We start from the raw sequence: 27,401 nt of genomic DNA, 5'->3' as shown, positions 1-27,401 counted from the left end.
CTGTGCAGCTCAGCAAGACCCCATCTCCAGCACAAGCCATCTATAAGGCCTTGACCCCAATGCTGAACAGCAATGAAGTCCTGCCCTGGAGCTGGCCAACAATGAGACTTCAGGCCTGCTAATAGAGAGCCATTGTTTCTAAAGTAACCAACAGCAAGGCTCACCCCTGGGTAGATAAACTCCATATTTGGGGAAGCTAAGTGTGTGTGTGGGGCTACCTCCAGGGAAAATTAGAAGGAAAGCCTCCCTTCTAGAGAAAACAATCAGCTAAGCTCTGAAGTCCAGTGAAAGTTAGCAGTAAGACCCTGAGCCCCAGCACAAAAAACTTAAGATAGTGTAGGACTAGAGCCCAACTTTCTCACATAAAAACACAGAAAAGATGAACAAAAAGGAACACAAAAGATCTTGACTATAGAAAGTTACTATGTTGATAGGGAGGATCAATACATGAATTTAGAAAAGGACAATAATGTCAAAAAGACTACCTGTGAAACCTCAAAGAAAAGTGTAATTTGATCTCAGACCAAAAAAGAATTCTTGAAAGAACATGAAAGGGATTTAAAAAAGCAAATTAGAGAAGTAGAAGAAAAATTGAGAGAAGAAATGAGAATAATGCAAGAGAATAATTAAAAAATGAGTCAATAGTGAGGGAGAAGATATTGGCCAAACAGAATAGGAAGCATAAAAGTTCACTGAAGAAAATAATTCCTTAAAATTTAGAATTAAACAAGTGGAAACTAAGGATTTTATGAGACATCAGGATACAATACAACAAAATAAACTTTTTTTTAAAAAAGAAAAGAAAATTTCTAATTGGAAAAACAAATGACCCAGAAAATAGATTCAAGAGAGATAATATAAGAATTATTGAACTACATGAGAGCCATTATAACAAAAAAGGCTGAACAAAACCTTTTAAGAAATTATCCAAGAAAATCCTGTCCTGAAATATTAGAACCAGAGGTCAAAACAGAAATGGAAAGAACCCACCAATTCCCTTCTAAAAGAAATCCCCAAATCAAAACTCCTAGAAACATCACAGCCAAATTCCAAAGTTATAGGTCAAGGAAAAAGTAATACAAGCAGTCAAAAGGAAACAATTCAAATATTGTGAAGCTACAGTCAGATTAGATAGGATTTGGCAGCTTCCACATTAAAGAACTGGAGGACTTGGAATATAATATGCTGTAAGGAAAAAAAATCTACCTAGAAAAACTGAATATAATCTTTCAGGGGGAAAATCGATATTTAATGAAATAGAAAACTTTCAAGCATTTCTAATTAAAAGACCAAGCTGAATAAAAAATTTGATCTCCAAATCCAAGACTTAAGAGAAACATAAAAAGACAAAAAAGGAGAGAAAGCACAAGCAATTCAGTAAGGCTAGATTGTTTACATTTCTATATGGCAATATAATATTTGTAACTCTTAATAACTTTTATTATTATAAGAGTAATTAGAAGGAGTATATGTAGACAGAAGGTGGATACAAGGTGACTTTGATGGAATGATACTCCTCTCCCTAAGCACTATCCCCCCAAGCAAAAAAGAGGTGAGAAAGAAAATTACACTGGAAGGAAGATGGAGATTGAATGAGTTAAATTATTTCACATAAAAGGGCCAGAAAAGAATTATTATAATGGAGAAGAAGAATTATTATAATGGAGGGAGTAGAGTCTGTGACAGGCAAAACTTAAACCTTACTCTCATCAAATTGACTCATAGAGGAAATAACATACAAATTTAGTTGGATATAGAAATCTATCTTACCCTATAAGGAAGTAAAAAGAGACTAGGGTAATAAAAGGAAGAGGTGGGACTGATAAAAGGGAAAAGACAGTGATCAGAAGTAAAACACTTGTGAAGAGTGAAAGAGTTGGGGGTAAGAGAGGGAGGGATGAACAAATGAAAAACAGCATGGACAGAAATACATTGGTAGCTATAACTATAAATGTGAATGGCTCAAATTCACCCGTAAAAAGGAAGCAAGTAGCAGAATGAATTAAAAAACACAGAATCCCACAATATGTTGTTTACGAGAAACACATTTGAATCAGAAAGATACACATAAGGTAAAAATAAGAGGCTGGAACAGAATTTATTATACTTCAGCTAAAGCAAAGAAAGCAAGGGTAGTAATGATCTAATCATCTCAGGTGCAAAAATAGATCTAATTAAGGAAGAAAACTATATCTTGCTAAAAGGTACTACAAACAATGAAGTAATATTAAATAATAAGCATATATGCACCAAATAGTATAGCTTCTAAATTTTTGAAGGAGAAGTGGAATGAGTTATAGGAGGAAATAGATGATAAAACTATTTTAATGGGGGACCTCAATGTTCCCTTCTCAGATCTAGAAAAATCTAACCCCAAAAAACCCAAGAAAGAAGTTAAGAAAGTAAATAAAATTCTGGAAAAGTGAGATATGATAGGCCTCTGAAGAAAACTAAATGGGAATGGAAAAGAATATACTTTTTTCTCGGTAGTTACATGACACCTACAAAAATATTGGCTATTTATTAGGACACAAAAACCTTGCAACCAAATGTAAAAAAAGCAAAAGTAAAAGTAACACATTCTTTTCAAATCATAATGCAATAAAAATTACATTCAATAATGAGTAATAGAGAGATCAAAAATTGATTGGAAATTAAATAATCTAATCCTAAAAATCATACAAATAATTGATAATTTCATTAAAGAAATAGTAATGAGACAACTTATCAAAATTTATTGGATGTTGTCAAAGCAGTACCACAAGGGAAATTTTATATGTCTAATTGATCGCATCAATAAAATAGAAAAAAGTAGATCAATGATTTGGATAGGCAATTAAAAAAAAAAAACTAGAAAAAGAAAAAAAACTAAAAATCCCCAGTTAAATGCCAAATTAGAAATCCTGAAAATCAAAAGAATGATTAACAAAATTGACAACAAGAAAACCATTGAACTAATAAAGAAAAACAGAAGTTGGTTTTATGACAAAAAAAAAAAACCTTCACAAAACAGACAAACTATTGGCCAATTTGATTTAAAAAAAGGAAAGAAGAAAAAAAAAAAACAAATTACTACTATCAAAAATTAAAGAGGTAAATTCACCACCAAAGAAGAGGAAAATAAAACAATTATCAAGAGCTATTTTGCCCATTTATATGCCAATAAATTTGACACTCTAAAATAGATGAATGTCTACAAAAATATAAATTACCTAGATTAACATAAGAAGAAATAAATACTTAAATAATTCAATCTTAAAAAAAAGAAACTGAACAAGCCACCAGTAAGCTTTCTTTAAAAAATTTCCTAGGACCAAATAGATTCATTAGTAAATTCTACCAAAATTCTATCAAAGAACAATCAGTTCCCAATACTATATAAATTATTTGGAAAAATAGATGAAGAAGGAGTCCTACCAAATTCCCTTTATTACACAAATATTATCCTGATATCCAAATTAGGAAAAGTCAATTTCTCCAATGATTACTGATGCAAATTTTAAAATAGAATACCAACAGAGATTACAGCAATGTATCTCAAGGACTACACACTATAACCACATAGGATTCATATCAGCAATGCAGAGCTGGTTTGATATTAGGAAAATTATTAGCATAATTGACCATATCCATAAAAAAGTCAAGAGAAATCATATGGTTATCTCAATAGGTACAGAATAAGTCTTTGACAAAAGACAGTACTCATTCTATTAAAAACAATAGAGACCATAGGAATAAGTGGAGCCTATCTTAAAATGATAAGTAATACAATGATCAGTTCTTATGAATGTGACTCTTTCTAACTGAGATGATTGAGGGTAGTTCCAATGATCTTGTGATGAAGAGAGCCATGTACACCCAGAGAAAGGACTGTGGGAACTGTGTGTGGAGTACAAGCATTTTCATTCTTTTTGTTGTTGTTTGCCTTTTGTTTTCTTTCTCATTTTTTTTCCTTTTTGATCTGATTTTTCTTAGGCAGCAAGATAATTGTGTAAATATGTGTGTGTGTGTGTGTGTGTATATATGTATTGGATTTAACATATATTTTAACATGTTGAACATATATTGGATTACTTGCCATCTAGGGGAGGGGGTGGGAGGAAGCAGGGGAAGATTTGGAATGCAAGGTTTTGCAAGGATCAATGATGAAAAATTATTCATGCATAATGCTTTGAAAATAAAAAAACTTTAATAAAAATATAAAAAATTAATTAAAAAATTTAAAAAAATAGTAATATTTATCTAAAACCACCAACAAGAATTACCTGTATTGGGGATAAGCTAGAAATCTTTCCACTGCAACGAAGATGAAGGAAAGATGCCCATTATCATCTTTATTATTTACTATTGTTGTAGAAATGTTAACTATCACAATAAGAGAAGAAAAAGAAAAACTATCACTCTTTGCAGATATGATGTCATATTTGGAAAATACTATAAAATCAACTAAAAAGTATTTGACATTATTAGCAAAATTGCAGGATACAAAATATACCCATATAAATCATCATTTCTATATATTATCAACAAAGTCCAACAGCAAGAGATAGAAAGAGAAATTCCATTAAAAAAAACTAAATGATATAAAATATTTGGAAGCTTACTGCCAAGAGAAACCCAGGAACTATATGAACACAATTACAAAAGTATTTTTCACACAAACAAAATCGGATATAAAAATTATAAAAATATTAATTTCTCATGGATAGGACAAGCAAGGATAATAAAAATGACAATTCTATCTAACAATCTATTTATTCAGTGCTATATCAAACTATCAAAATTATTTTTATAGATCTAGAAAAAGTAATAACAAAATTCATCTGAAGGAACAAAAACTCCAAAATATAAAGGGAATCAATGAAAAAAATGTGAAAGAAGATATTCTAGCTATACCAAATCTCAAGCTGTACTATAAAGTGGTAATTGTCTAAACAATCAGGTAATGACTAGAAATAAAGTATCAGTGGAATAGATTAGGTATAAATTACATTATAATAAATGATCATAGTAATCTAATATATCATAAACCCCAAAATCCAAATTTTTGGAACAGAAACTCATTATTTGACAAAAACTTCTAGGAAAGTTGGAAAATAGTATGGAAGAAACTAGGTAATAGAGCCAAATCTCACATTGTATACCAAAATAAGGTCAAAATGGTTATATGATTTATACCTAAAGGATGATACCATAAGCAAATTAAGAAAGCATAGAATAGTTTATGTGTCAGATTTATGGGTAAGGAAAGAATTTAGGACCAAAGAAGATATAGAGAGCATTATAAAATGTAAAATCTATAATTTTGATTATATAAAATTAAAACTTTTTTTGCACAAACAAAACCAATGCAACAAAAATTAGAAGGAAAGCAGAAAACTGGAAAATTTTTTTTGCAAGAAGTATCTCTGATAAGTGCCTCATTTCTCAGATATATACAGAATTGAGTCAAATTTATAAAAATACAAGTTGTTCCCTAATTGATAAATGGTCAAAGGATATGAAAAGGTAGTTTTTAGACAAAGAAGTCAAAGCTATTATAGTCATATGAAAAAATGGTCTAAATCAGAGAAATGTCACTTAAAACAATTCCAAAACATCACCTCACACTTATCAGAGGGGCTAATATGACAAGAAACAGAATATTGAATGTTGGATGGGATATGGGAAAACTGGGACCCTAATGTACTGTTAGTGAGGGTGTGAATTGTTCCAAGCAATTTGGAATATGCTCAAAAGACAACCAAACTTTGCAAATACTTTGATCCAGCAATACCACTGCTAGGCCTATATCCCAAAGACATCCAAAATAGGGAAAAGGACCTACTTGTATGAAAATATTTATAGCAGCCCTTTTGTGCTGGCTAAGAACTAGAAATCAAAGGGATGCCCCTCAATTGGTAAATGGCTAAACAAGCTGTGGTATATGATTTTAATGGAACATTGTTATGCTATAAGAAATGACAAGCAGATGTTAAAAACTATCTTTACATATAATTGGAAAAATACAATTAAGTGGAAAAATAAAAAAGAAACGACAAGCAGGATGATTTCAGAAAAACCTGGAACACTTACATGAACTCACAGATAACAAAGTGAATAGAACCAGGAGAACTAGCTCCTTGTTAATCCATTCAAGCTCCTCAGGCTCATGCCCTTGAGTTTAGAAATATGGGAAAATTTATAAGGAATATCCAAACTACTAGAGAGCATGGTGTAATGGAAACCTAGTAACAGCAATATCATTCAATGAAGAAATGTGAATGACTTAGCTATTTTCAGCAATATAATGATCTAAGATAATCCCAAGGGACTAATGATGGAGCATATTATCTGCTTCCAGAGAAAAAACTGATGCATGCTATTTTAAAATTTTCTTTCTTTTTTTCTTTCTGTTTGAGTCTTCTTGTACAAAATGGCTAATATGAAAATGTTTTACATAAGTACACATGTATAACCTATATCTGATTGTTTATCATCTCAGGGAGAAGAGAAGGGAGGAAAAGAGGGAAAGACATTGGAACTCAAAACTTCTAATAAAAATGTTAAAAAAATTGGGAGGGAAAAGCTGAAAGGTATCCTAGATCACTTAGTCCAAAGTCTCTCATTTCATAGGCAAACTGAGGCTAAGAAGCAGCAGACTTGGGGCTCAAACTTAGGTTTTCTTACTTAGAATCTCATGTTCTTTCCATTACACCATGTTCTCTAGTAATTTGGATATTCCTTATAAATTTCCCCATATTTCTAAACTCAAGGGCATGAGCCTGAGAGGCTTGAATGGATTAACAAGGAGCTAGTTCTATAAGGTTAAGAAGAGCTGAAGGAGAACTTTTAGTGGGTTCTTTCAAATCCCTTCCAACCCTAAAATTCTGTGAAAACAAAATGGAGTGAAGGAACAGTGGGATGATGGCTCTGGGAATGGTTTCATTGGGGCTTCAGAGGTAGGGGATTTGACTCTAAATACATGGGTCATTTAGAGGCAGCTAGTTGATGTTCTAGGTAAAGCTCTCTTGGAGTCAGGAAGACTCAGACATAGCTAGTGCTATTTAATTCTAGAAAAGTTACTTAACTTCTGCCTACCTTAGTTTCCCTCCTATAAAATGGAGATAATAACACTGACCTCAAAGTTGTTCTGAGAATAAGATGAGATAATATTTGTGTTTTGCCAACCATTAAGTCTTATATAATACATAAAGTGTTAGTTATTATTATTAGTGTAGGCTTTTTTTGGGGAGAGGGGAACTTATGGTCTGGTGCTTTAGAGAGTTCCTTATAAATCTGGCTTTTCCCAACCTGGGAAGGAGGCCTTGTTCTGACCCCTAGGACACAGATAGGATAGGGTGGGGAGAAGAGGGGAGAGGGAGGACAACAGCTGCAGAGGGTCTGTGCTGGTTGTGGAGAAGGAGAGGTCAGGAGGTGGAACCACAGGCTGACAGATCCAGGGAGAAAGGGTTAACCCTAACATCCTCTAAAAAGTCCAAGCTAACTTGTCCAGCTCTGCTGACAGCTGTGTGATCTTGGGCAAATCCCTAAGCTTCTCTAGGACTCCCTGTCCTACTTTGTGAGATGAAATAGTTGGGCTAGGACATGTCTAAGGTCCCTCCCAGTTACAAATCCCAAGATTCTATTCTTTCCCACATCTCCTGAAGATGTTCTTAGTCTCTGAATTCTCTCCCAATATATCTTGCATGCTGATGCCAGATTAGTTTTCCTCACATCACTTCCTTGCTCCAGACTCTTCATTTACAGGGTTAGGGGGTGCGTGAAGATGGTCCAAGAAAACTGACTTCCAATTCCTTAGCTTGGCATTCAGAGCCTTCCACAATCTGATGCCAGCCTACCTTTCCAGGCTGATAGCCAACTACACCCCTCCACACACCCTCTTTTCCAGCCAGGCTGTTCCCCTTATTATCACCCGCCCAAGCCATGTTCATTCCTGCCTCAGCATCATTGCTGCCTGACGTGATCTGCTTTTCTTCCTGCTGCTTCAGAGCCTTGCCATCCTTCAAGGTCCAGGAAGTTTTTCTTCATTTTTTCCCCTCAATCATGGTAGACTAATGGATTTTAAAGCTAGAAGAAAAACTCTGTATTGATCTTGTCCAAACCACTCATTTTATGGGTGAGAAACTGAGGCTCAGAGAGGTTGAATAATTTAACAAAGACTTCATGGTTAGCAAGAAGCAAAGCTTAAATCTCTCAACCTAGGCAGCTAAGTGGTGCAGTAGATGAAGTGCCAGAAAAACTCATCTTTGTGAGTTCGAATCTAGCTTCAGATACTGCCTACCTGTGTGATCCTGGCCAAGTCATTTCACCCTATTTGTCTCAGTCTCCTCATCTATAAAATGAACTGGAGAAAAAAAATGCCAAATCACTTCGGTATCTTTGCCCAGAAAACCCCAAATGGGGACATAAGGGGTTGGTCATGATTGAAATACAAAGGTTATTTGGAAGATTTCTCTTCAGACTCCCCTCTAGTGGATTTCTCCCTCTCCTAATCTCCAGCAGTCCTCACTGTTTGTACCCCTGGCTGTCCAGCACTAGTTTCTTTAAATAATAAGAATCCTTTAGATTCTCAGAGATTTTTCCAGTTTCTAAAGCACATTCTTTCTTTTGGTCTTTATATCTCAACAGCCCTGTGAGGTCAGCATGAGAAATATTATTTTCATTTTCCAGATTAGGAAATTTAGCTTTAAGAAGTGAAATGACTTGCTGAATGGTATATGACTCTAAGTGATAGATGTGGGACCGGAACCCAAGTTTCCTGATTCCTCCACTGGTGCTGGCTCCAACCCAATAAGTTGCAGGTCTTATCTCTTAGGTCTTCACAGACTGACAAATCTTAGGGGTAAACTTTGATGGTCCAATCTCCTATCTGATGCAAAAATCCCTAAAAGAGAATCAGTCTTCCATCCCATACCTCACATCAGTTTTTGACAGATTTTTTTAATATTTAAAAACAAACCCAAAATAAAACAAAACAAAAAAACCCTCACACAATCATCCCAAACAAACAAAAACCCTAGATTACATAAAATTTATAGTGAACACACCCAGCAAACATCTGTATGTGCAATTAAATACTGTGTCTGTGGCAGGAACCTCAAACAAACAATAAATCCGTATCCTAGGGGCAGGAGTTGGGTAGCTAGAGGCGGGGTAGACACAGCTTTTAACTCATGAGATAGGAGAGACAATCCTCATAACAGTTTTGAAAACTTTTTTCTTTCTAACCATCCTTTTATTTTTCCTCTCTGAATCTCCTCAAACCTTCTTAATCCCCTTCTGAAACTGATTAGCTGTGTGACTTTGGGTATGTCAATTAACCCTTTTAGGTCTGTGCTGTACCTAGCACCTAGCAAAGTGGTTGGTACATGGGGAGCATTTCAGGAATATTTGATTGATTGATTGTTACTAAGGTCAATCTCTGAGGGACTGATCAGGGCAGGAAGTAGAAAGGAGTCCACCTCGGAGCAGAGTCACCAAGTCAAGGTCGTCACTATGTGGTTCTATTTGTTTCTATCTCCTGAAACACTCCAAATTCTGATACCCTGGGCCAAAGCTCTGGCCACCTGGCCCTAGTTACAATGCTGAGGCTGAGAACAGACTTGGTTACTGACTTGAAGTTTATACAATGATGGTATCTGGTAAAAGCAGGGTACATTTTGTTAACTCTGTGTGTGTGTGTGTGTGTGTGTGTGTGTGTGTGTGTGTCTAAATAAGGTCCTTTTCTTTCTTTCTTTTTTCTTTTCTTTTCTTTTTTTAGCAAGTTGTCCCTGACTACCCTCAGCCCACAATGATGATCCCTTCCTCCTAACTCCTATACTTGGAAATGTTTGGCCCTTTCAGTTTTTCATCCACACGGCCTTGGGCTTTCCACATTTGAGTTTTGTCTTCCAGTGAGGCTATAAATTCGATTGTCAAGAATAGATTTTATAATAATGGCCCACCATGTTGCGTAGACCTTGCTAAGCACTTAATAATTCCTTGTAGATTTAAGAATGGCGGCAAATATTTATTAAAAACAAAAAAGCCTACTATGTACAAGAGGATGGAAAGACAAGAACTCTGTGACTCCCATCAGGACTTTACATGGAGAAGTATACTACACACTAGCAGTGTGGGATGACCCAGGAGTAAAGGAGAAACCGGAAAAAGTGCTGTAACCAAAGTGGAGGAGGACTAAACTTTAGTTGGGGGAAGAATTGGGAAGGTTTTATGAAAGGGATAAGGTCTGAACTAAGCCAGAAGGAAAAGGATTTTGAGTTCTAAGCAGAGGAGGAAGTGAACTGCAGGAAAGGAAGAATGCACTGAGCCAGGAGCAGATTGGGGAATCAGCTACATGGGCCATGTCAATAATATTAATCAATAAACATGCATTAAATACTTATGATGTGCCAGGCATTGTGCTAAGTGCTGTCAATACTAGTACAAAACAAGAAAGACACTTCTTATCCTCAAAGAACTTATAATTGAATTGGGAAGACCAGATACAAAAGGATGCTGAAAAGGAGGGGAGGGAAGGTACCAAGGGGTGAGAAATCAGAGGAGTTCCAAAGCAGGGCATCCAGGTGAGAGAGGAGCCATTCTGAGCTGAGCTCTAGAGTTCATGGCTCTACCCTTCAATGAGAGAGGCAGAAGGTAGAAATGAGATGGAAAACTAAGCTGATAGGATCCTGCAGGACAGGATAATGGAGTTTTCCCAATTTCATCATGGAATGGATGGAAAGGAAAGAGAGCTATAGAACCAGACTGGATGGTTTGAAATCCTTCTGGGATCCCAGCAGATAGGGTTTTGGGTTATGTCAGAAGAGACAGAGAAGGTGAATACAGACAGAGCTTGGCAAAGACAGATACAGAGACAGTGACAGCAACAGTGGAGGAAAGGAGGGACAGAAAGAGAGAAGTACCAGACAGAAACTCAATAAAATATCGATTGAAAATGAGCCAAAAAGGGGTGTGTGTGTGTGTGTGTGTGTGTATGCACAGAAGTGAGGGACTATGGATATGGAAAACTACAAATAATGTTACACTTCTTCCAATTGCTGATTAGTTATGCTGAACTGGTTCGTTCCTTCCTTCCTTCTGTCCTTCCCTCCTTTCTTTCCTTTTTATTTTTTCTTTCTTCCTCCCTTTTTCTTTTTCTTCCTCCTCTTATTCTTCCTTTCCCCCCTTCCTTCTTTTCTTTCTTTCTCTTATTTCTTCCTTCTGTCTTTTCTCTTTCTTTCTTTTTTCCTTTCCTCCCTTCCTTCTTTTCTTTTAGTGGATTGTTCTTTGGCATGGGATGGAGGGAAGAATATAGGTGATGTAAAAACAAAAATAAAATTGTATTTTGATAAAAGCAAATGAGTCTAAATCAAAGCAGGAGGCATGATGGTCAGATCCCTTCCTCAAATACCAGAACTGAAAAGAGAGAGATTGTAGATGTCTAGTGGCTCCTTTGTTTATTCTAATATCCTTACTTTTTCTATCAAACTAGAAGCAGGGTCTGGAAATAATCTTTTGTAACTACTCCCAATTCATAGCTAATAATTTCAGGACCCTACATCTTTCATTTTGTCCTTGTCTGATTTTCTGAGACAAGCAGGGGGCTCCTTAAGAGAACCAAAGCTCTGGGCTGGTAGTCCAAGGCTCTCCTACCCTGACTCATGGGGTATCCTACCCTGACTCATTTCCCCTGGAGGAAACTCATGATTCTTCTCCCTCTCCCCTCCTGCACTCAGGGTACTGAGGCTTCCCCATCTGATTAGTGGTCAAAAGGGTGTGGTTCTCCTTCCCCCCAGGCCTGGTGGGAGAGGCGTTTTTTTTTTTTTTTTTACACTGCTTCACTGCCCAGGGCTGGTACCCTCTCATCTGTCTAAGGTCCCCCATTCAATTCTGCCCCCAACTCCACCCACTAGATCTAGCCTGGAGAGAAAATTTATTGATACTCAGGTATCTGATATATTTGAATTGGTAGTGCTTGTATGGACCACTGTTCTATTTCAATGAACCAAAGCCATACAAGAAATGAAACTGAAAGGGGAGTGAGGAAAGAGTTGGGGGATCAGAGGAGTCTTCCCAGAATCTCCTGCATCGTACTATATATAGGAGCTCTCAGAGGTCATCCAGAGCTCTGAGGGTGAGGCTGGCAGGGTCACTGGCACCCTAGGCATTGCACAGTCTGAGATGGATGTGGTCCCAACTCTTTCTGCTGCAGGGATGGAGAATTACAAAAAGCACTGCCAGAGGTGGGGGCGGGAGTAAATCTCTGAGAGTTGTTGGCCAGCACCCTCCAAGGTGAGTCCTCGATGGTATGTGGGTTTGCGGGTGGGAGTCCAGGGTCCTGCCTAAGGGCATTAGGAAGCTGGAGCCACCCAGTACGTTGCTGGATGGGTGGTCTCCTAGGTCACTAAGGCTTCTTCCTGCTTTGGAGAGGCTTTCCTAAGAAGAGCATGTAGGGGGAGGGAGTCAGGAGGCCAGTAAAGAGGGACATGAGGGTAGCAACAGGCAGAGGCAGTAGGAAACACAGATGCGGATAGATATACAAAGAGCAAGGGGCTGTATTAGAGCCAGAGAAAGGAGAATCTAGACAGAGGGATAAAGACCGTAGCCGAAAGAGATAGAAGGAGACAAGAGAGTGAAAGAAAGGAAAGTAGAGAGAGAGTGAGAGGCAGACAGACAGACACATACAGTGATTGAAGTGAGACTGGGGAGATGGGATAGAGCACAAGGCTCAGGGAGGAGAGAGATTGGGGGGGGGTGCTAAGAGACTGACTCAGCAGCTGAGGAGGCTACCTTTCCAGGATCACACCATCCAGACCAGTAAACTCAGAAGAAGGCTGGTGAAAGCTCCCATAGATCCTTCCATTGGTCCAGTCCCTGGACACCACTTGAGGCATTGGACCCAATGGACTGCACAGCCCTTCATCAGCCCCAAATCTGTGCCCCTTGAGGAGGAGAGCAGCCATTCCCCATTATCTGGGGCCAGGGAGGGAATCTTCTTAGTATTCAGCACTGCAACATCCCTTTCCAATTTTTCCAATAAATTCACCATTTCCAGACTGGCAGGGTTCTTAACCTGGGGTCCTTGAATTTATTTTTGAAAAATATTTTAATAACCATAATTGATTTCCTTTGTAATCCCCTGCCTTTCATTTTATGCATTTAAAACTGGCTTCCCCAGAGTGTTAAAAAGCCCATGACACAAAAGAGGTCAGGAAGCTGGATTCAGAGTTTGCTTCCTCAGTCCTCCCCCACCCAGACCTCTCTGGTAGAGACCACAGGACAAGTTGGGGAGGTGGGGAGAGGGGGATTGGGGAGGGGGAGAAAGTGAAATTGTCCCATAGCACAGCCTAGCTAAATCACAGGCTGAATGGACTCTCTGCTCACTGGCCTCAGGCACGTCAATTCTACCTGCCTCAGTTTCCTCTCCTGTGACTGGACCAGATCGTCTCCAAGGTCTGGTCCAGTTTTAATCCTGACCATGCTATGATTCACTCTGAGCCCCAATAAACCGCAGGCTGGACAATCCTCTGCCCGGATAAGCCACAGGCTGGACAAACCACACCCTGAACAAACTACAGTCCGGATAATCCAGCGCCAAGTACCACTGTGCTAAGAACAGGCGGAGACTCTCGTTTCATCTCATCTCCCGCAGCGCCTTACTCGCCCCCGGAGAGACCGCCATTCAGACCCTTGTGTTAGGGATCAAGTAGGATCATTCATAAACCAGCTGACCTCAGTGCGGGCTGGGACCCAGCTTGTCAGTACGAGAGACCAAAGAGCGACATCTGCTTGGTTCTGGGGCTTGGCAGTCCCGTTTCTAAACTCCACATGGCTGGGGGTGGGGTAGGGCTCGGCTTGGGTGGGGTGGAGGGGGGGGTAGGGGTAGTGGCGGATGCCCTGACAGGAGCAAAAGTGAGTAGACTGCAATTGCTGCCTGGTGGTCCTGGCCCAGAGCCCTGGGACTGAGGCTGCTCTTGCCCAGCCCACCCTCCATGGATTCCAGCACCTGATGATGAGCCCCAGCTAGCTCCCTCCCTGTGCCCCACCCGTCAAGGTGGGCCTCCAGAGTTGCTCTCCAAGTTCAGATTTTCCAGGATATAAAGCTGGGGTAATCACTCACCTGAGGTAACCACCCATCTGGGGTACTCACCTATACCCGTCATGGGAGAAGGCCTGGGTCCCATGTGCCCACTTTGTCTCGGGACCCGGGTCCAGGGAGCAAGGTGTTTGGAAATCAGGGGAGACGGCCCCTAACATGGACTCTTTCCTCTGCTTGTCCCCTGGCCCTGGTCCAGTCCCTCTCTCCGTCCCCGTCCGTAGCTTCGACATTCCCCCTGCCCTGTCCCCGCAATAACGGCGCTAGTGTTAGTGGGACCAGGGAAGGAGAGACCCAGCCTCTGAGGCACTCACCTCCAGAAACAGGGTTGGCCAGTAGCGCCCAGAGGAGCAGAGTGACGAGAAGCTGGGGCCGGGGCCCCCTCGGCGGCCGCCGCTCGGGTGGTCTCGGGATTGGAGCATCTTTGCTGGGTGCCTCAGATCGATGCCCGGAGCATTCCCAGGGAGAGCTCGGGAGGCGAGAAGTGGAGTGGGCTCCTTCGGACTACTACTATATTTAATAGCGCTCAGAGCAAGGGGGAGGGGCCAGCAGCCCGCTAGTCAGACTGGGTTCAAACAAGCACCTCTCAGATTTCAGGCTGGATCTCCCCCTCCCTCACCAACTCCTCTTAAAGGGCCAGTGGAGAGCTCGAATCTAGAATTGGGTTTCTTTTCCCCTGGGAGGTGAGGGCTTGCCAGTTGGAACTGAGAAAGGTTTTTCCCCTTTTCCTGGCTGCCGCTAAACGTGGGGAGGTGTAGGGGGGATTAATAGGGAGAGGACCCTTGGAATCCCCCCCTCCGCGACATCACTGGTCCCATCCAGTTTGTCCTGAAGGTATCTGGAGCTTAGGGGCTGGCTTCTCCTTAACTTTAACCGTGTTCTGTCAGGGATACTCCGATTCATCACTTTTGCCCACCCACCCAAGAGATATCTAAAGATCTTCTCCTAGTTCAGATCTGGAGTGGGATCAAGGGGGCTAGGGTGGCCCAGGACTCTATCTGTAATTCAGGTCCAAGATCTATGTCAAAAAGACCCGCTTGCCCATGCCCTGGGCACACAGCAGTGTGTGTGTGTGCACAGATATGTTCTGGACAACGGTCTAGTTAGACACCAAGAACTAAAACCTTCACACGTCTGTGTGTCTGCTCATGAACTTGGCCTTGAATGTGTACGTGTGTTCTTAATTGGGTGTGCTGGCCAATGAATGGGCCCCTGTGTGTGTGTGTGTGTGTGTGTGTGTGTGTGTGTGTACAGTGCACACCTCTCCCAACCTGGCCACAACCCTTCTTTCCAGTCTTATTACACACTGACTCTCTTCACGGACACTGCGATCCAGCCAGCTTGGCTTTCTTAGTGTTCCTCATAAATCGCATTCCAGCTTTCACCTTGGCCCTGCCTGTCCCCATACCTGGAATACATTTGTTCCTTATCACCCTGGGTCTGTGACCCCAAAGTTCCCTTCAGGAGTCTGTTCAATCCCCCTTTTTTTACACAAAGCCTTTTCCGATCCCCCATTTGCTTGTGTCTCCCCTTAAGTGATATCGTATCTATCTTGTGTATGTGTAAGGATGCTCATGGCACCCCTATCCCAAAGTCCACCGGTATGGGACTCTTGGCTGGTAGAGGTGAAGGCCGGGCCCTGTGTGAAGGGTGGGGTGGAGATGGTGGGAGGGGAGAGCCGTAGTTCTTAGCCAGTTCCCTGTTGGGGGGAACCCCAAGTCTCTCTTTATTCCCTACTTTAACTCAGCTGCCAAACTGATTTTCTTTTCTTTTCTTTTCTTTTTGCTATTTGGAGTTCTTTATTTTTTTATTAAAGGTTTTTAATTTTCAAAAAAATGTGCATGGATAATTTTTCAACATTAACCCTTGCAAAACCTTGTGTTCAGATTTTTTCTCCCCTTTCCCCTCACCTCCTTTCCTAGATAGCAAGTAATCCAATATATATGAAATATAGTAAAAAATATATATTGAATCCAATTTATGCATACATATTTATACAATTATCTTTCTGTACTAGAAAACTCCAAATTGGTTTTCTTAAAGTAGAGGTCTGCCTGTGTCACCCCTAAAGATTCAATAAACACAGTCCAGTTTAATAACTTGTCCCCTTCCTACCTCTTAGTCTTCTTTTTTATACTTTTTCTGGTCTACATACATGTCCGGCCTCATTGGATTCCTTGCTACATGATACTTTGTGCCTTTGTACTGGTCCCTACATCTGGAATAGCAGCAGCAACAACAACGATACAGCCATTTTAATTGTGTCCAACCTTTGTGACCCCATTTGGGGTTTTCTTAGAAAGATACTGGAATGGTTTGCCATTTTCTTCTCTAGGTCATTTTACAGCTGAGGAAACTGAGGCAAACAGGCTTAAATGATTTGCCCAGAATCACAAAGCTTGTAAGTGTCTGAGGTCGGATTTGAACTCAGCTTTTCCTGACTGCGATCGGATATTCTATCCGTTTCACCAATTAGTCTGCCCAGTAATAATAATAATAGCTAACATTTATGTAGCCCCTTCCCTGTGCCAGACACTATGCTAAGTGCTTTAAAATAATCTCATTTGATTCTCACAACCTTGAGAGGTAGGTGCTGTTATTATTATTCTCATTTTACAAATGAGAAAATTGAGGTAAATGACAATTAAGTGACTTGACTAGGGTCACACAGATTTGAACTCAGTCCTTTAGCCTCCATACCCTTATCTAATGGTCCACATCTTCCTCACTTCTGCCTCTTAAAATTCCTGGCTTCCTTCAAAACTCAACTCAAATCCTGCTTTCTTCAGGGGACCTTTCCTGTGCCTGTTAACTGCTAGTACCTTAAGATCACCTCCTGGATATTGTGTATATCTCTTGGATGCACTTCATTATTTTTGTGATTTTTTTCCTGTCTCATTAAAATGTGAGCTCCTTGAGAGCAGATATTATTTCTGCTTTTTTTGTATTGTCCTGTGTCTTGCCTTTGGTTGGCACTTCATGAATAAATCCTGGATGAGGACTCACCTTCAGATCAAGAGATGGTGGACTCAGGATGCAGAATGAGACATACATTTATGAGAATTTGTTTAGCTTGACTATGTTTATTTGTTATAAAGTCTTTTTTCCCCCTTTTCTCATCGGAAAGGAGATGTGGGAAGGAAAAAATAAATGCAGAACTGAAAAAAAATTAAGACAATTAATATTTGCTGATGATTGATCCCTTAGGACTCTGAGAGGAGGAAAGAAGAACTAATGAATAGATTCTCACAAGTCAGCCATTCTGCAGGAAAAGCAGTGGGGAAAAAGAGCTGGGTTGGAATCAGAAGCTGTGGCACCGACTTGCTGTAAAATCTTGAGCAAACCTTTCCTCTCTTTGGGTCTTGATTTCCTCTTCTGTAAAATGGGAAGCTCAGGCCATGTGATCTCTAATGTTCTGTGGAACTTTCATGTTCTCACCTGTGGAATGGAAATACGAGAACCAAGTGAGAGGACTTGGGTTCAGGTCCTGACAACTGTTTGCTATCTGTGTGACCGGCTATGTCGTTTTACTTTTTCATATCTTAGTCTCTTTATTTTTAAAATGAGGAGCTTGGATATCATGGCCTTTAAGGTTCCTGCCAGTTCTAGATCCATGATGCTTGGAAAATTAGTCCTTTTGCAGGCAATAATGAGGTTTTCTCTTTGAGTCTCCTTCCATCTTTTTTCTGGTCTTTCTCTCCACATTGGACCTTAGGTAATATGATCAGATACCTGAAATGGATCATTCTCTCTCCCCCTGCTCCTTCAGTCCTTGTCCATCCTTCTTCCCATCGAGAAAGGAAGAAACATAAGTCTTGGGAAGAATGGATATGTGATGAGGGAGAGCTTTCCTCTGTGGGGTATTTAATGGGGGATAATAGGAAGAAGTGGAATTCTGAGCCCAGTGGCCCTTGACCCTCAGGACTTACCTGGGAATTTTGTGGCTCATGTCTTGGGGCATTAATGATCAGGGTTGGGACACAATGAAGCCTTAATGGTGGAATGTTAGACATTGTGACAATGGAGGGGGTGTTCCATCTAGATTGAAGGGGAGCCTTCTCAGTGCCCCTCGCATGTCATGGTCAAGGCTAACTTGGGGGCCAGTTAGCCAAACAAGCTAACTCATGTTTCAGCAAATCCCAAGTAATTATTTTTCCAGGTTGGTTCAGTTTGTCTAACCAGACAAAAGGAGACAAGGTTAGAACTCCTGGGCACTGAAGGACAAGTGAATGAAAATGTAAATCAGGATGGAAATGAAGGAAAACATACAAATGAGGCTTTAAAGAAACCCAGAATGTATGACCGAGTGAGAGGCTCAGGTGCTCAGGTCAGACTTAGAGTCCCAGCTCAGTGGCTCTGGACATTTGCCTGATTGCTTGATTAACATTCACTGGATATTTTCAAGTGTCCCTTGGTGCTCAATGAAGCAGCTGAGCAGAGATTCAGATTCAGGAGGTGCCTTAGAGATCTGCCAGTTTCTATCCGTAGAGGCAATGTGGAATAGGGGATAGTGGGTGGATTGGGAAGGATATTCGGTGGATTCACATTCCACTTACACACTTTCTGTGTGACCCCAGGTAAGTCATTTAACTTTTTCTCAGCCTCCGTATATCCATCTGTAAAAGAGGGATAATAATAGCACCTACCTCCCAGGATTGTTATGAGGATCAAAAGAAATAAACTTGTAAAATACTAACCTGAAAGCACTATATAAATGCTAGTTCTGCTTCTTCTTACTCTTCCTCTTCCTCGATCTTTTTTCTTCCTCCTCTTTTTCCTCATCTTCTTCCTCTTTCTCCTCTTCCTCTTCTTTTTCCTCATCTTCTTTCTCCTCTTCCTCCTCCTCCTTCCACTAATTGTATGGAATCATGGAATTAGAGAGTTGGGGTCGGGTCATCTATTCCAACTCAGGCTCAAAAAGAATTCCTGATCTACCGAACCACATGACCATTCCAATCATGTCACATGTTTTGCCTCTGCCATTGTGTGCCACAGTTCCTCATCAGTTCCGGCACTTTACTTTGCCTTTTTTTTTTTCTTTTTAAAGTAAATTTATTGATATCTTCTGTTTTCACGTCACCTTTATTTGTATATATATCCTTTCTTCCTCACCCCCCTCACACAGATAGCATGTTCTTCTCACTGAAAAAAATCAGTTCAGCAAAACTAGCCCAACAACCAAATCTGACAATCAATCAATCATTCAGTAAGCATTTATTAAACACCTACTTTGTTCCAGCCACTGCTAGGTGTTGAGAAAATGAAGATATAAAATGAAAACCCTTGCCTTCAAGAACTTTACATTCTTTCAGGGGATTAATATGCATTAATAAATATCTACAAAATATACTCAAGGTAAATTTTTTTGGAAAAAAATTTATTTTCAAAAAATAAAAAATTGGAAAAATATGTAAGCATGTAAATATATGTTTGGTAATGATACCATATACAGTACTCCACAGCCATAGCCACCATCTTTGCAAAGAAGGGATGGAGGTAAATTTTCTCTGTTAGGACAGGAATGGTTTTGGTTTTGCCTTTGTATACCCAGCACTTAGCACAACTCTTGCATTATGTACTAAATATTAATTGTTGCATCTTCTTTCCAGGTGAAGACATATGAAAGCCAACAACCAAATCAGATCAGAATATAAAGTCATTGAAAAAAATTTTATAGAGAAAGATGGTAGAAGATTATAAGCAGTGTTATTTTTGAAAAGTAATGGAGGAAAAATACATTTACAGGAAACTTGGTGAGAGACATTCCTAATTCACATTGCCCCATGCCTGATTTTGATATCTACTTTTCTCCTGCTAAAGGAAGTCGCTTCTATGTTCCAAATTTCTATTTCACTTAGGATTAGAGAGTCCTTGTCACTCCTGTGTAATTTCATCATGAGGATCCTGTACCCTCAAACCTATTCTGAGAAGTTCTGCTAATAAAACCCCATATAATTGCATCTATGGAGCCACACTCTCTCTCTCTTCTCCTCTATCCCTGACAACTTATTTACCTGGACAAATAAAAATGCTAAGAAGATAAGGTTATTATTTTCTTTTTATCTGGACTACATTCTTATCTGTTCTGATCTGATCCATATGTATATGTAGCTAGAAAAAGAAGATCATTTTTTGTTGTTCATCCTTCCTTTTCGAAAAAGGCCAATCACAACCAATCACGAGGGTCATGTCTTGACTTTTGAGTGAATTAGATTAGATTGAGGCAGAATGGTACAAAGTCATCACCTCACTCTCCCCTCCAGATCCCAGTCCAGGGTCAAGACATAAGTTAAGACAACAGGCAATGGCCCAAGATGCAGTGGATGACCTTGGTCTTTCTAAATTAAAGTCTTTTCCAGGTCTCACATGTCTTAATTTGGTATGTTAAGACATTCAGAAATCTACATGGTTTACTTTACAAGCAACAGAATAATCTTCACTTTACTGTGAGTGTCAACTACTTTATGTAATATTGTTACATAACTATGAATTATTATATTATAATGTGTTATATAACTTCACACTTAAGTTATAATTATTATATAATGATATAATGATATGACCATTATATAAAGTAGTTGACACTCACTGTAAAGTGAAAATTGTTCTGTTGCACATAAAGTGGATCATGTAGATTTTTGTATGTTTTAATGTGCCTCATTAGATAAGTAAGCCTTTTGTGATCAAGGAAAATAAATAAATAATTACTGACACTGAGAATGCTGGGACTAATGCAAATCAATTCCTCATTTCCTAGACAAGGAACTCACATACCCTAAAAACCATGTGATCCTTCATATTTTCTGCCTCCCTTCTCTATCACTCCATCATCATCATGGCAGAATCAGAAGAGAGGCACACAGGACCAACGGCCCTTGTGTGTTTTTGTTATTGCTTTAAGGGTTGCCATAGCTAAAGAGTCAATCCACTAACGGGTTGGCCCATTGGTGATGAGCCTTATTCTACTCAGTGAGGCGGGCTCTTGGCAAAGGAGCTCTGCCTATTGCCAGCCCTCCATGGCATTAGATATCATTCTAGCATGGCACAATCTGTCAGAGCTTGCCCTCTGCTGGGCATAGCCTTTGAGAGTGCAGTCTCCAGAAGACAGGTGGCTTAGGTTAGGAGTTGTCCAGGTTTTATCAACTTGGTGGGCAATATCATTTTATTTCAACATGATTCAGGCAGTGTCCACTCTAAGCAAGGGACCGTGTTAGGCATTTGAAATTCAAAGACAAAAATGAGATAGTCACTTTCTTAAAGAGTTTTTGTGGAGCGGATGCAATCTATACCAGATGAGGAAAAACAAGGTAATTTGGAGGAAAAGGATGGGGATCAGGAAAAGAGCTGTAAAGTCAAAGGCACTGAAATCATCCTTAAAGAAACAGAGGAATTCTGAAAGACAGAGATACTGAAGCTGTCTATCCTTAGGAAGGGGGAGGTTCTGGAAGGTATGGTGATGAAAGCTGAAATATTGAATTTGGGAAACACCTTGGGTTTGGCCAGAATGCAATGTGTAAGGAAGGGAATGATATGAAATAATATTTGAAAAGTAGGTTGAAGACAAATGGTGAAGAGTCTTAAATAGCAGGAAAAAAATCAGAAAACATGTTTAAGGGGCAAATAGTCCATGTATAAAGACCTCAATATTATAAAAGATTAAGCTGGCTATTGTTCTCAGTTTTTTGGGGTTATCTTTGAGAAGTGAAATTATTACTCTTATGTTTATAATCTTTGGACATTTTTCTAGGACTGGTTTAGTACTTATTCCTGTTTTTGAAATAGGGAAATGGGCACTCAGATCTGATAGAATCATTATAGTCGAAGAAAATGCAATTTTTGTTGTTTAGTCATTTTTAGATGTGTCTAGCTCTTCATCATTCCAGTTGGAGTTTTCTTGGCAAAGACAGTGGTGTGGGTTGGCTCTTTCTTTTCTTTTCTTTTCTTTTTTTTAGCTCATTTTACAGATGAAGAAACAGAGGCAAACAGTATTAAGTGACTTGTCCAGGAGAAAGCACAATGGTGAAATATTTTGTCAATAATGGAATTTTTTGATGGACTGTACTCAAAGACATTATAATAGCATCATCTATTTTTTTTTCAAACACTCATATCCTCTGAAGAAATGCTTTGGGCACATTTTTTTAAACCACTTGAAATGTAGAATTGAGAATCACTTTACAGACTTGTTCTCACCTTCCTCACTGAATAACTTTTGTTTCTTTACTTAACTTTGAATAAGTTATATATTTTTTCTCTTCAATTTCCTTTGCATCAATCTTTCCCATTTCTGAAAAAGAGAACCTGAAACAATGGGGTAGAAATTGCATATAGGCAGATTTTTGTCTTGAAGAGAAAGAAAAACTCCGACAACTTCCTAATAATCAGAACTATTTAAAAATTGGATAGATTTCTTTGATGGGGAGTGAATTATCCCTTTATGGAGTAGAAAAGGCTTAGAAATCAGTTGTTGAGTGCATAATAAAGAATATTCTTATTTGGGGAATATTGGATGGGTCACCACTGAGGCATTTTGAAACTCTGAGATTCCAGGAAACCTGTGGTGAGTATTGTTATCAGGGCAGCTAGGTGGTCCAGTGGATAGAGCACCAATGCTGGAGTCAGGAGGACCTGAATTCCAATTTAGCTTCAGATATTTACTAGTTGGGCAAGTCATTTAACTCTGTTTGCTTCAAAAAAAGAAAGGAAGGAAGAAAGTATTGCTCTCAAAGAAGATTTATACAGCATCCCTAACGGATCTCTAAAAAGTGCTATGGGGGGGCGGGAATCAATAATTTAAATATACTAACAAATCCACTCAGAATACATCATGTTTGTACTTTTGCTTTAATATTGACACCTGAAAAGAAAGAGCTGAATTTGGTATGATGGCATTCCTTGATATTTAGAGAGGCTGAGGCTGGATCCCATGAGTTCCAAATTTCTGAGCTGCATCCTGGGCTAAAGCCAACTTGCTATCCTCATTGTCTAGCACCACAGTCTGGCATCCCTAGAACAGAGGACCAAGAAGTTGCCCAAGAGGAGTGAACCAGCTTTAGTTGGAAGAATGGCAATTAGTAGTGAGATTAGTCTATGAATGACTTCTAGCCCAAGTGAGATGGGGAGACTCAGTGTCCCCTCACAACCCCCAAAAGAGTTGCGTTTCTTGGATTTTATAGTCACTTACTTCAGTTCAGTTTTTAAAATCTATGAAAAATTTGGTATGCTGTGGAGAGGATTCTTCTTTAGGTATAAATTGGCCTAGATCTTTCAACTCTAAGATTCAGGGATTTCGTAAGATGAAATTTAATGGGGATAAATATTTAAAAAGACCTTGTTAGAGAAAAGATCATCTGAAAATGACCGGGAAGTTTTAGAGGACTGTGTATATAACAAGACCGGGAGGAAGTAATGGTCCCATTATGGGCTTGCTTGGCCAGACCAGGTGTATTTCATTCTGGTGTTTCATTCAACCTGGTGTGTTTCATTCAGTTCCAGGTGCCATTTTTAGGAACAGCATTAGTAAACTAGAGAGCACAAAAAGGAAGGTGGCCAGGATGATTAAAAAGTCATAGGCTTGTAGAACAAAATTCCTGAGTTCTATTTGTGAGGGAGGGACTTAGTCTAGCTCTTTCATTTTACAGGTATAAGACCTGATCTGGGGGAGGTGCGGTTGAGTGAGGAGGCTCTTCCCATCAAACAAACATATATCCGGGATCAAATGGATTAGATACATATCCTTGTTAGAGGAGGAGGGAGCTTGACCGCTTCAAAAGGGGAAGTTAACTTTTTTTTCTATTTTTGGGATTATTATGTCTTCACCCCCAAATAGAACTGTAGGAAAAAATTTTTAAACAAAATTTAGGAAAGATTCATGTCTAGGATCTCCCCCAAATGGGTCAACAGAGTGTCATCTAGAAAGGTATTTAATATACAATGTAGATAAGCTAAAGGACAATCATTTACTTTCTCTACCACAAAACAAACTGCAGGACACAAAAGATTCATAAGTATTCATTGACAAAAAAAAGTAAAATGTACTCTCTTAGGCACTTAACAATAAAAACAGTAAAACATGAAACATTTTGTTAGATTGTTGAACAGATATCTGCTGCCAAGGCTAAGTATATCCATCTCAGGATTGCTGTGGAGTCGTCCATGCTTAGTGAAAGAAAAAACTGAAGAGATACTCAGACCCTAAAGATCCAGTGTTAGAGTGTTAGACTCACCTGCATACACACACACACACACACACACACACACACAGGGAGAGAACCTGAGACAGAAATATCCAGAGGTAGAGACGCAGATACAGAGACAGATCCACAGAGAGACAGAGACACATAGAGATAGATACTGAGATAGAAACACACAGAGAGACAGAGACATAGAGAGATACAGAAAGACAGAGATAGACATAGACGCAGAAACAGAGACAGAACAGAGAGACCCACAGAGACACAGGGAGATAGAGACACAGACACAGACAAGCATAAGAGATGTAGTCAGAGAGATAGAGAGACACACACACAGATAGACACACATACAAAGATAGATATACAGAGAGATACCAAGACAGAGAGATAAATAGAGATACAGATGCAGATGAGAGACAGAGATACAGATACAAATAGAGAAAGAGAATAAGAGAAGATGGAATCACTCCTCTCAAAATGTCCTGAGTGGGAAGCTCATCTTGGCTCAGGGGCTAATTTCCTTTGGCTCAGTCTCTCCTCTCTGTCATGGGAGCCAAGGTACCATTTAGGCATTTCTGAGTCATCCCCAAAACACAGTTTCACTGGGAACAATACAGGGTCTGATCCATCTTCCCAAGGTCCATTTCCTCCAGCACTGAGCCAGGGCACATTCTTCTCCAAAGTGGTTCGGCACAAACAGCACCAGCTCTCCTCATTCTCCATGGGATGGTCCTCACAGACGCAAGCCCAGCACACTGGGAGGTTGGCAGAGGGAGCTCCCCTCCTTACCCCTGTTATTTAGATGAGGAAATCAAAGCCCAGAGAATCTAAGTGAGCAGGCTGTAGTCACATTAATAGGAGATAATTGAGTCAGAATTTGAATCCTGTTCCTTGGACTCTAAATTCAATGTTCTTTCCACTGCAGTCCATAAAAAGATCAAATTGGGAAGCTAGAGCTGTTTAGCATGGAGAAAAGACTTCTTTCTGGTGGACATGGTAGCTGTCTTTGAGTATTGAAAGATGGTTATATGATAAAAGGGTTAGAATTGATTTTCTTGGCTAAAGTAAGTTGAATTAGGGACAATGAGTAGAAGTTTCAGAGGCAGTGATTTAGACTTGGTGGAAGGAGAAAAACTTTGATAGTTAGAATTAGTCCAAAGATGAACTGGCTATTTTGGAAGGTGGTAGGTTTTAGGAAGTGGAAGTTTTTAAGAAAAAAAATTAAATGACCCTCTATTGAGTGGCATGGTAGAAGGAGTTCGTATGTGGGGATGAATTACTGTACATTCTAAATCTGGAGCTGAGAGACACCTTAGACTTCATCAAGTATAATTCTCCTTTTACAGAAAAAGAAACTGAGACCTGGAGATTAGGTGACTTGTTCAAGATTATACAGCCATTAAGTGTCAGAAATGGGCTTGGCACCCATTTCTCCTTGATTCCAAATTCAGTCTGTTCTCCATCCACTCCTCCACACTGGCTCTTTAGATTAGATAGTTTCTGAAATCCCCTTCACGTCTGAGATTCTATGATTCTAAAGTGCTTTTGTCATGTCTGTTAGGAATGAAATTGAAGAAGCCCTGGAGGGATGAAAAAATGAAAATAATGAGAAACAATTCTCCCTGTCATCCATGATGTGCAGAGATGGCATTAGTTGGGGGCATTGGAGGAGAGGGAAGGGTTATCATTAGTTGCTGGGGAGTCATTAACAGGCCATAACCTTGCTCTGGAGATGCAGATAGGCTCTAGAAGATTATGGTTCTATTGCATAGATGTCCTGGGAAATTTCTGCAGCCTGGGTGTGTCTGTCTCTGTCTGTATCTTTCCGATTGTGCTGGGATGGCAGCTGGAGAGCAGTGTCCTGTGTTTGCTTTTTCCTTCCCCACGTCATGTTTTCTTGGTATCTTCCCCAACAATATGGGGATGTCAGTAATTAATTTTGAGTAGGGCTCTTGCTAGTGCCATGAGGAGATAGGATCCAAGTAAATCTGGGGGGTCCCCCGAGAGGGGTTCCAGGTCACTCAGCATCCCCATCTGGATACCACGTGTAACTGGAACTTCCCCTAGCCCAGCAGCACATGGCAGGCCAGTGCATCAATAACTTCATTAATTCCACAATTCTCTAGTTGTTTTTCCCTCTTTCCATGTCAGCAGGCACATGGTCTTTATTAAATGCTAATTACCAGCCAAGTTTGGGCTCAGGGGAGTGGAGTTGGAGGCGGGGCTAGTGGGATGAGATGTTTAAGCCAAAATAACTTTCTTTTTAGGAATCAAAAAAAAATACAAGTGGAAAACTTAGGGTTTTGTTCCTTGGAATTTGAAAACTTCTGTAGTATATATTCCATTCTCCCCAAACCATTATTCCTACCTTCAAGACACAGATTCATCCTCCAAAAAGCAGAGATTACCCTGATGATTTTTTTGTGCTCCACAGAAGGCTTTCCAAAATATACAATCAACTACAACCTGAGTATGATTCAGGCTTGGTAAACAGATCACCAGCTGTCACAAAGATCAGAACCCTAGAATATCTGCCCCAAGGTTTATCATCAGGAAGAGAGAAAACCAAGTGCAGAGATAAACAGAAAGAAGGAAGGAAGGAAGGAAGGAAAGAAGGAAGGACAGAAGGAAGGAGGGAAGGAAAGAAGTAGGGAAGGAAGGAAGACAGGAAAGAAGGAAGGAAGAAGGAAAGAAGGAAAAAAGCAAGCAAGCAAGGAAGGAAGACAGGAAAGAAGGAAGGAAAGAAGGAAGAAGGAAGGAAGAAAGGGAAGAAGGAAAGAAGGAAAAAAGCATTTAAGTGTTTACTATGTGGCAGGCACTGTGCCAAATGTTACACAGATACTATTTTATTTAATCCTCACACCAACTCTGGGAGGTAGGCACTATTATTATCATTTTCACTTTATAGCTAAGGAAATTAAAATAGAGGTTAAGTGAATTGCTCAGGATCACACAGCTAGCGAATATTTGAATCTGAACTCAGATCCACTTGTCTCTAGACTCAGCACTCTCTCCACTGAACCACTTAACTGAGAAAAACAAATCATGATGGGAAAGAGGAAACAAAGTATTAGGGGAGGGATGTAATAAAGTACAAAGAGAAATAGAGGTCAACAATACAAGATCAC

General features: G+C 39.7%; 1 protein-coding gene across 1 annotated transcript in view; it reads right to left on the bottom strand.

The window, feature by feature from the left end:
* Positions 1-18,093, bottom strand: part of CSPG4 (chondroitin sulfate proteoglycan 4) — a 102,701-nt gene extending 84,608 nt beyond the window's left edge. Inside the window, exons 1-2 of the mRNA XM_051973840.1 lie at positions 18,010-18,093; positions 14,395-14,584 (exon numbers count right to left, since the gene is read on the bottom strand). Of these exons, the coding sequence (XP_051829800.1) occupies positions 14,395-14,584; positions 18,010-18,093 (274 nt within the window). The remainder of the gene's footprint in view (positions 1-14,394; positions 14,585-18,009) is intronic.
* Positions 18,094-27,401: the final 9,308 nt, after the last annotated feature.

The sequence above is a fragment of the Antechinus flavipes genome, chromosome 2, assembly GCF_016432865.1.
Source record: "Antechinus flavipes isolate AdamAnt ecotype Samford, QLD, Australia chromosome 2, AdamAnt_v2, whole genome shotgun sequence".
Classification (NCBI taxonomy): domain Eukaryota; kingdom Metazoa; phylum Chordata; class Mammalia; order Dasyuromorphia; family Dasyuridae; genus Antechinus; species Antechinus flavipes.
Note: the sequence above shows the minus strand (reverse complement) of the source record. Positions and strands in the feature narration are given on the sequence as shown.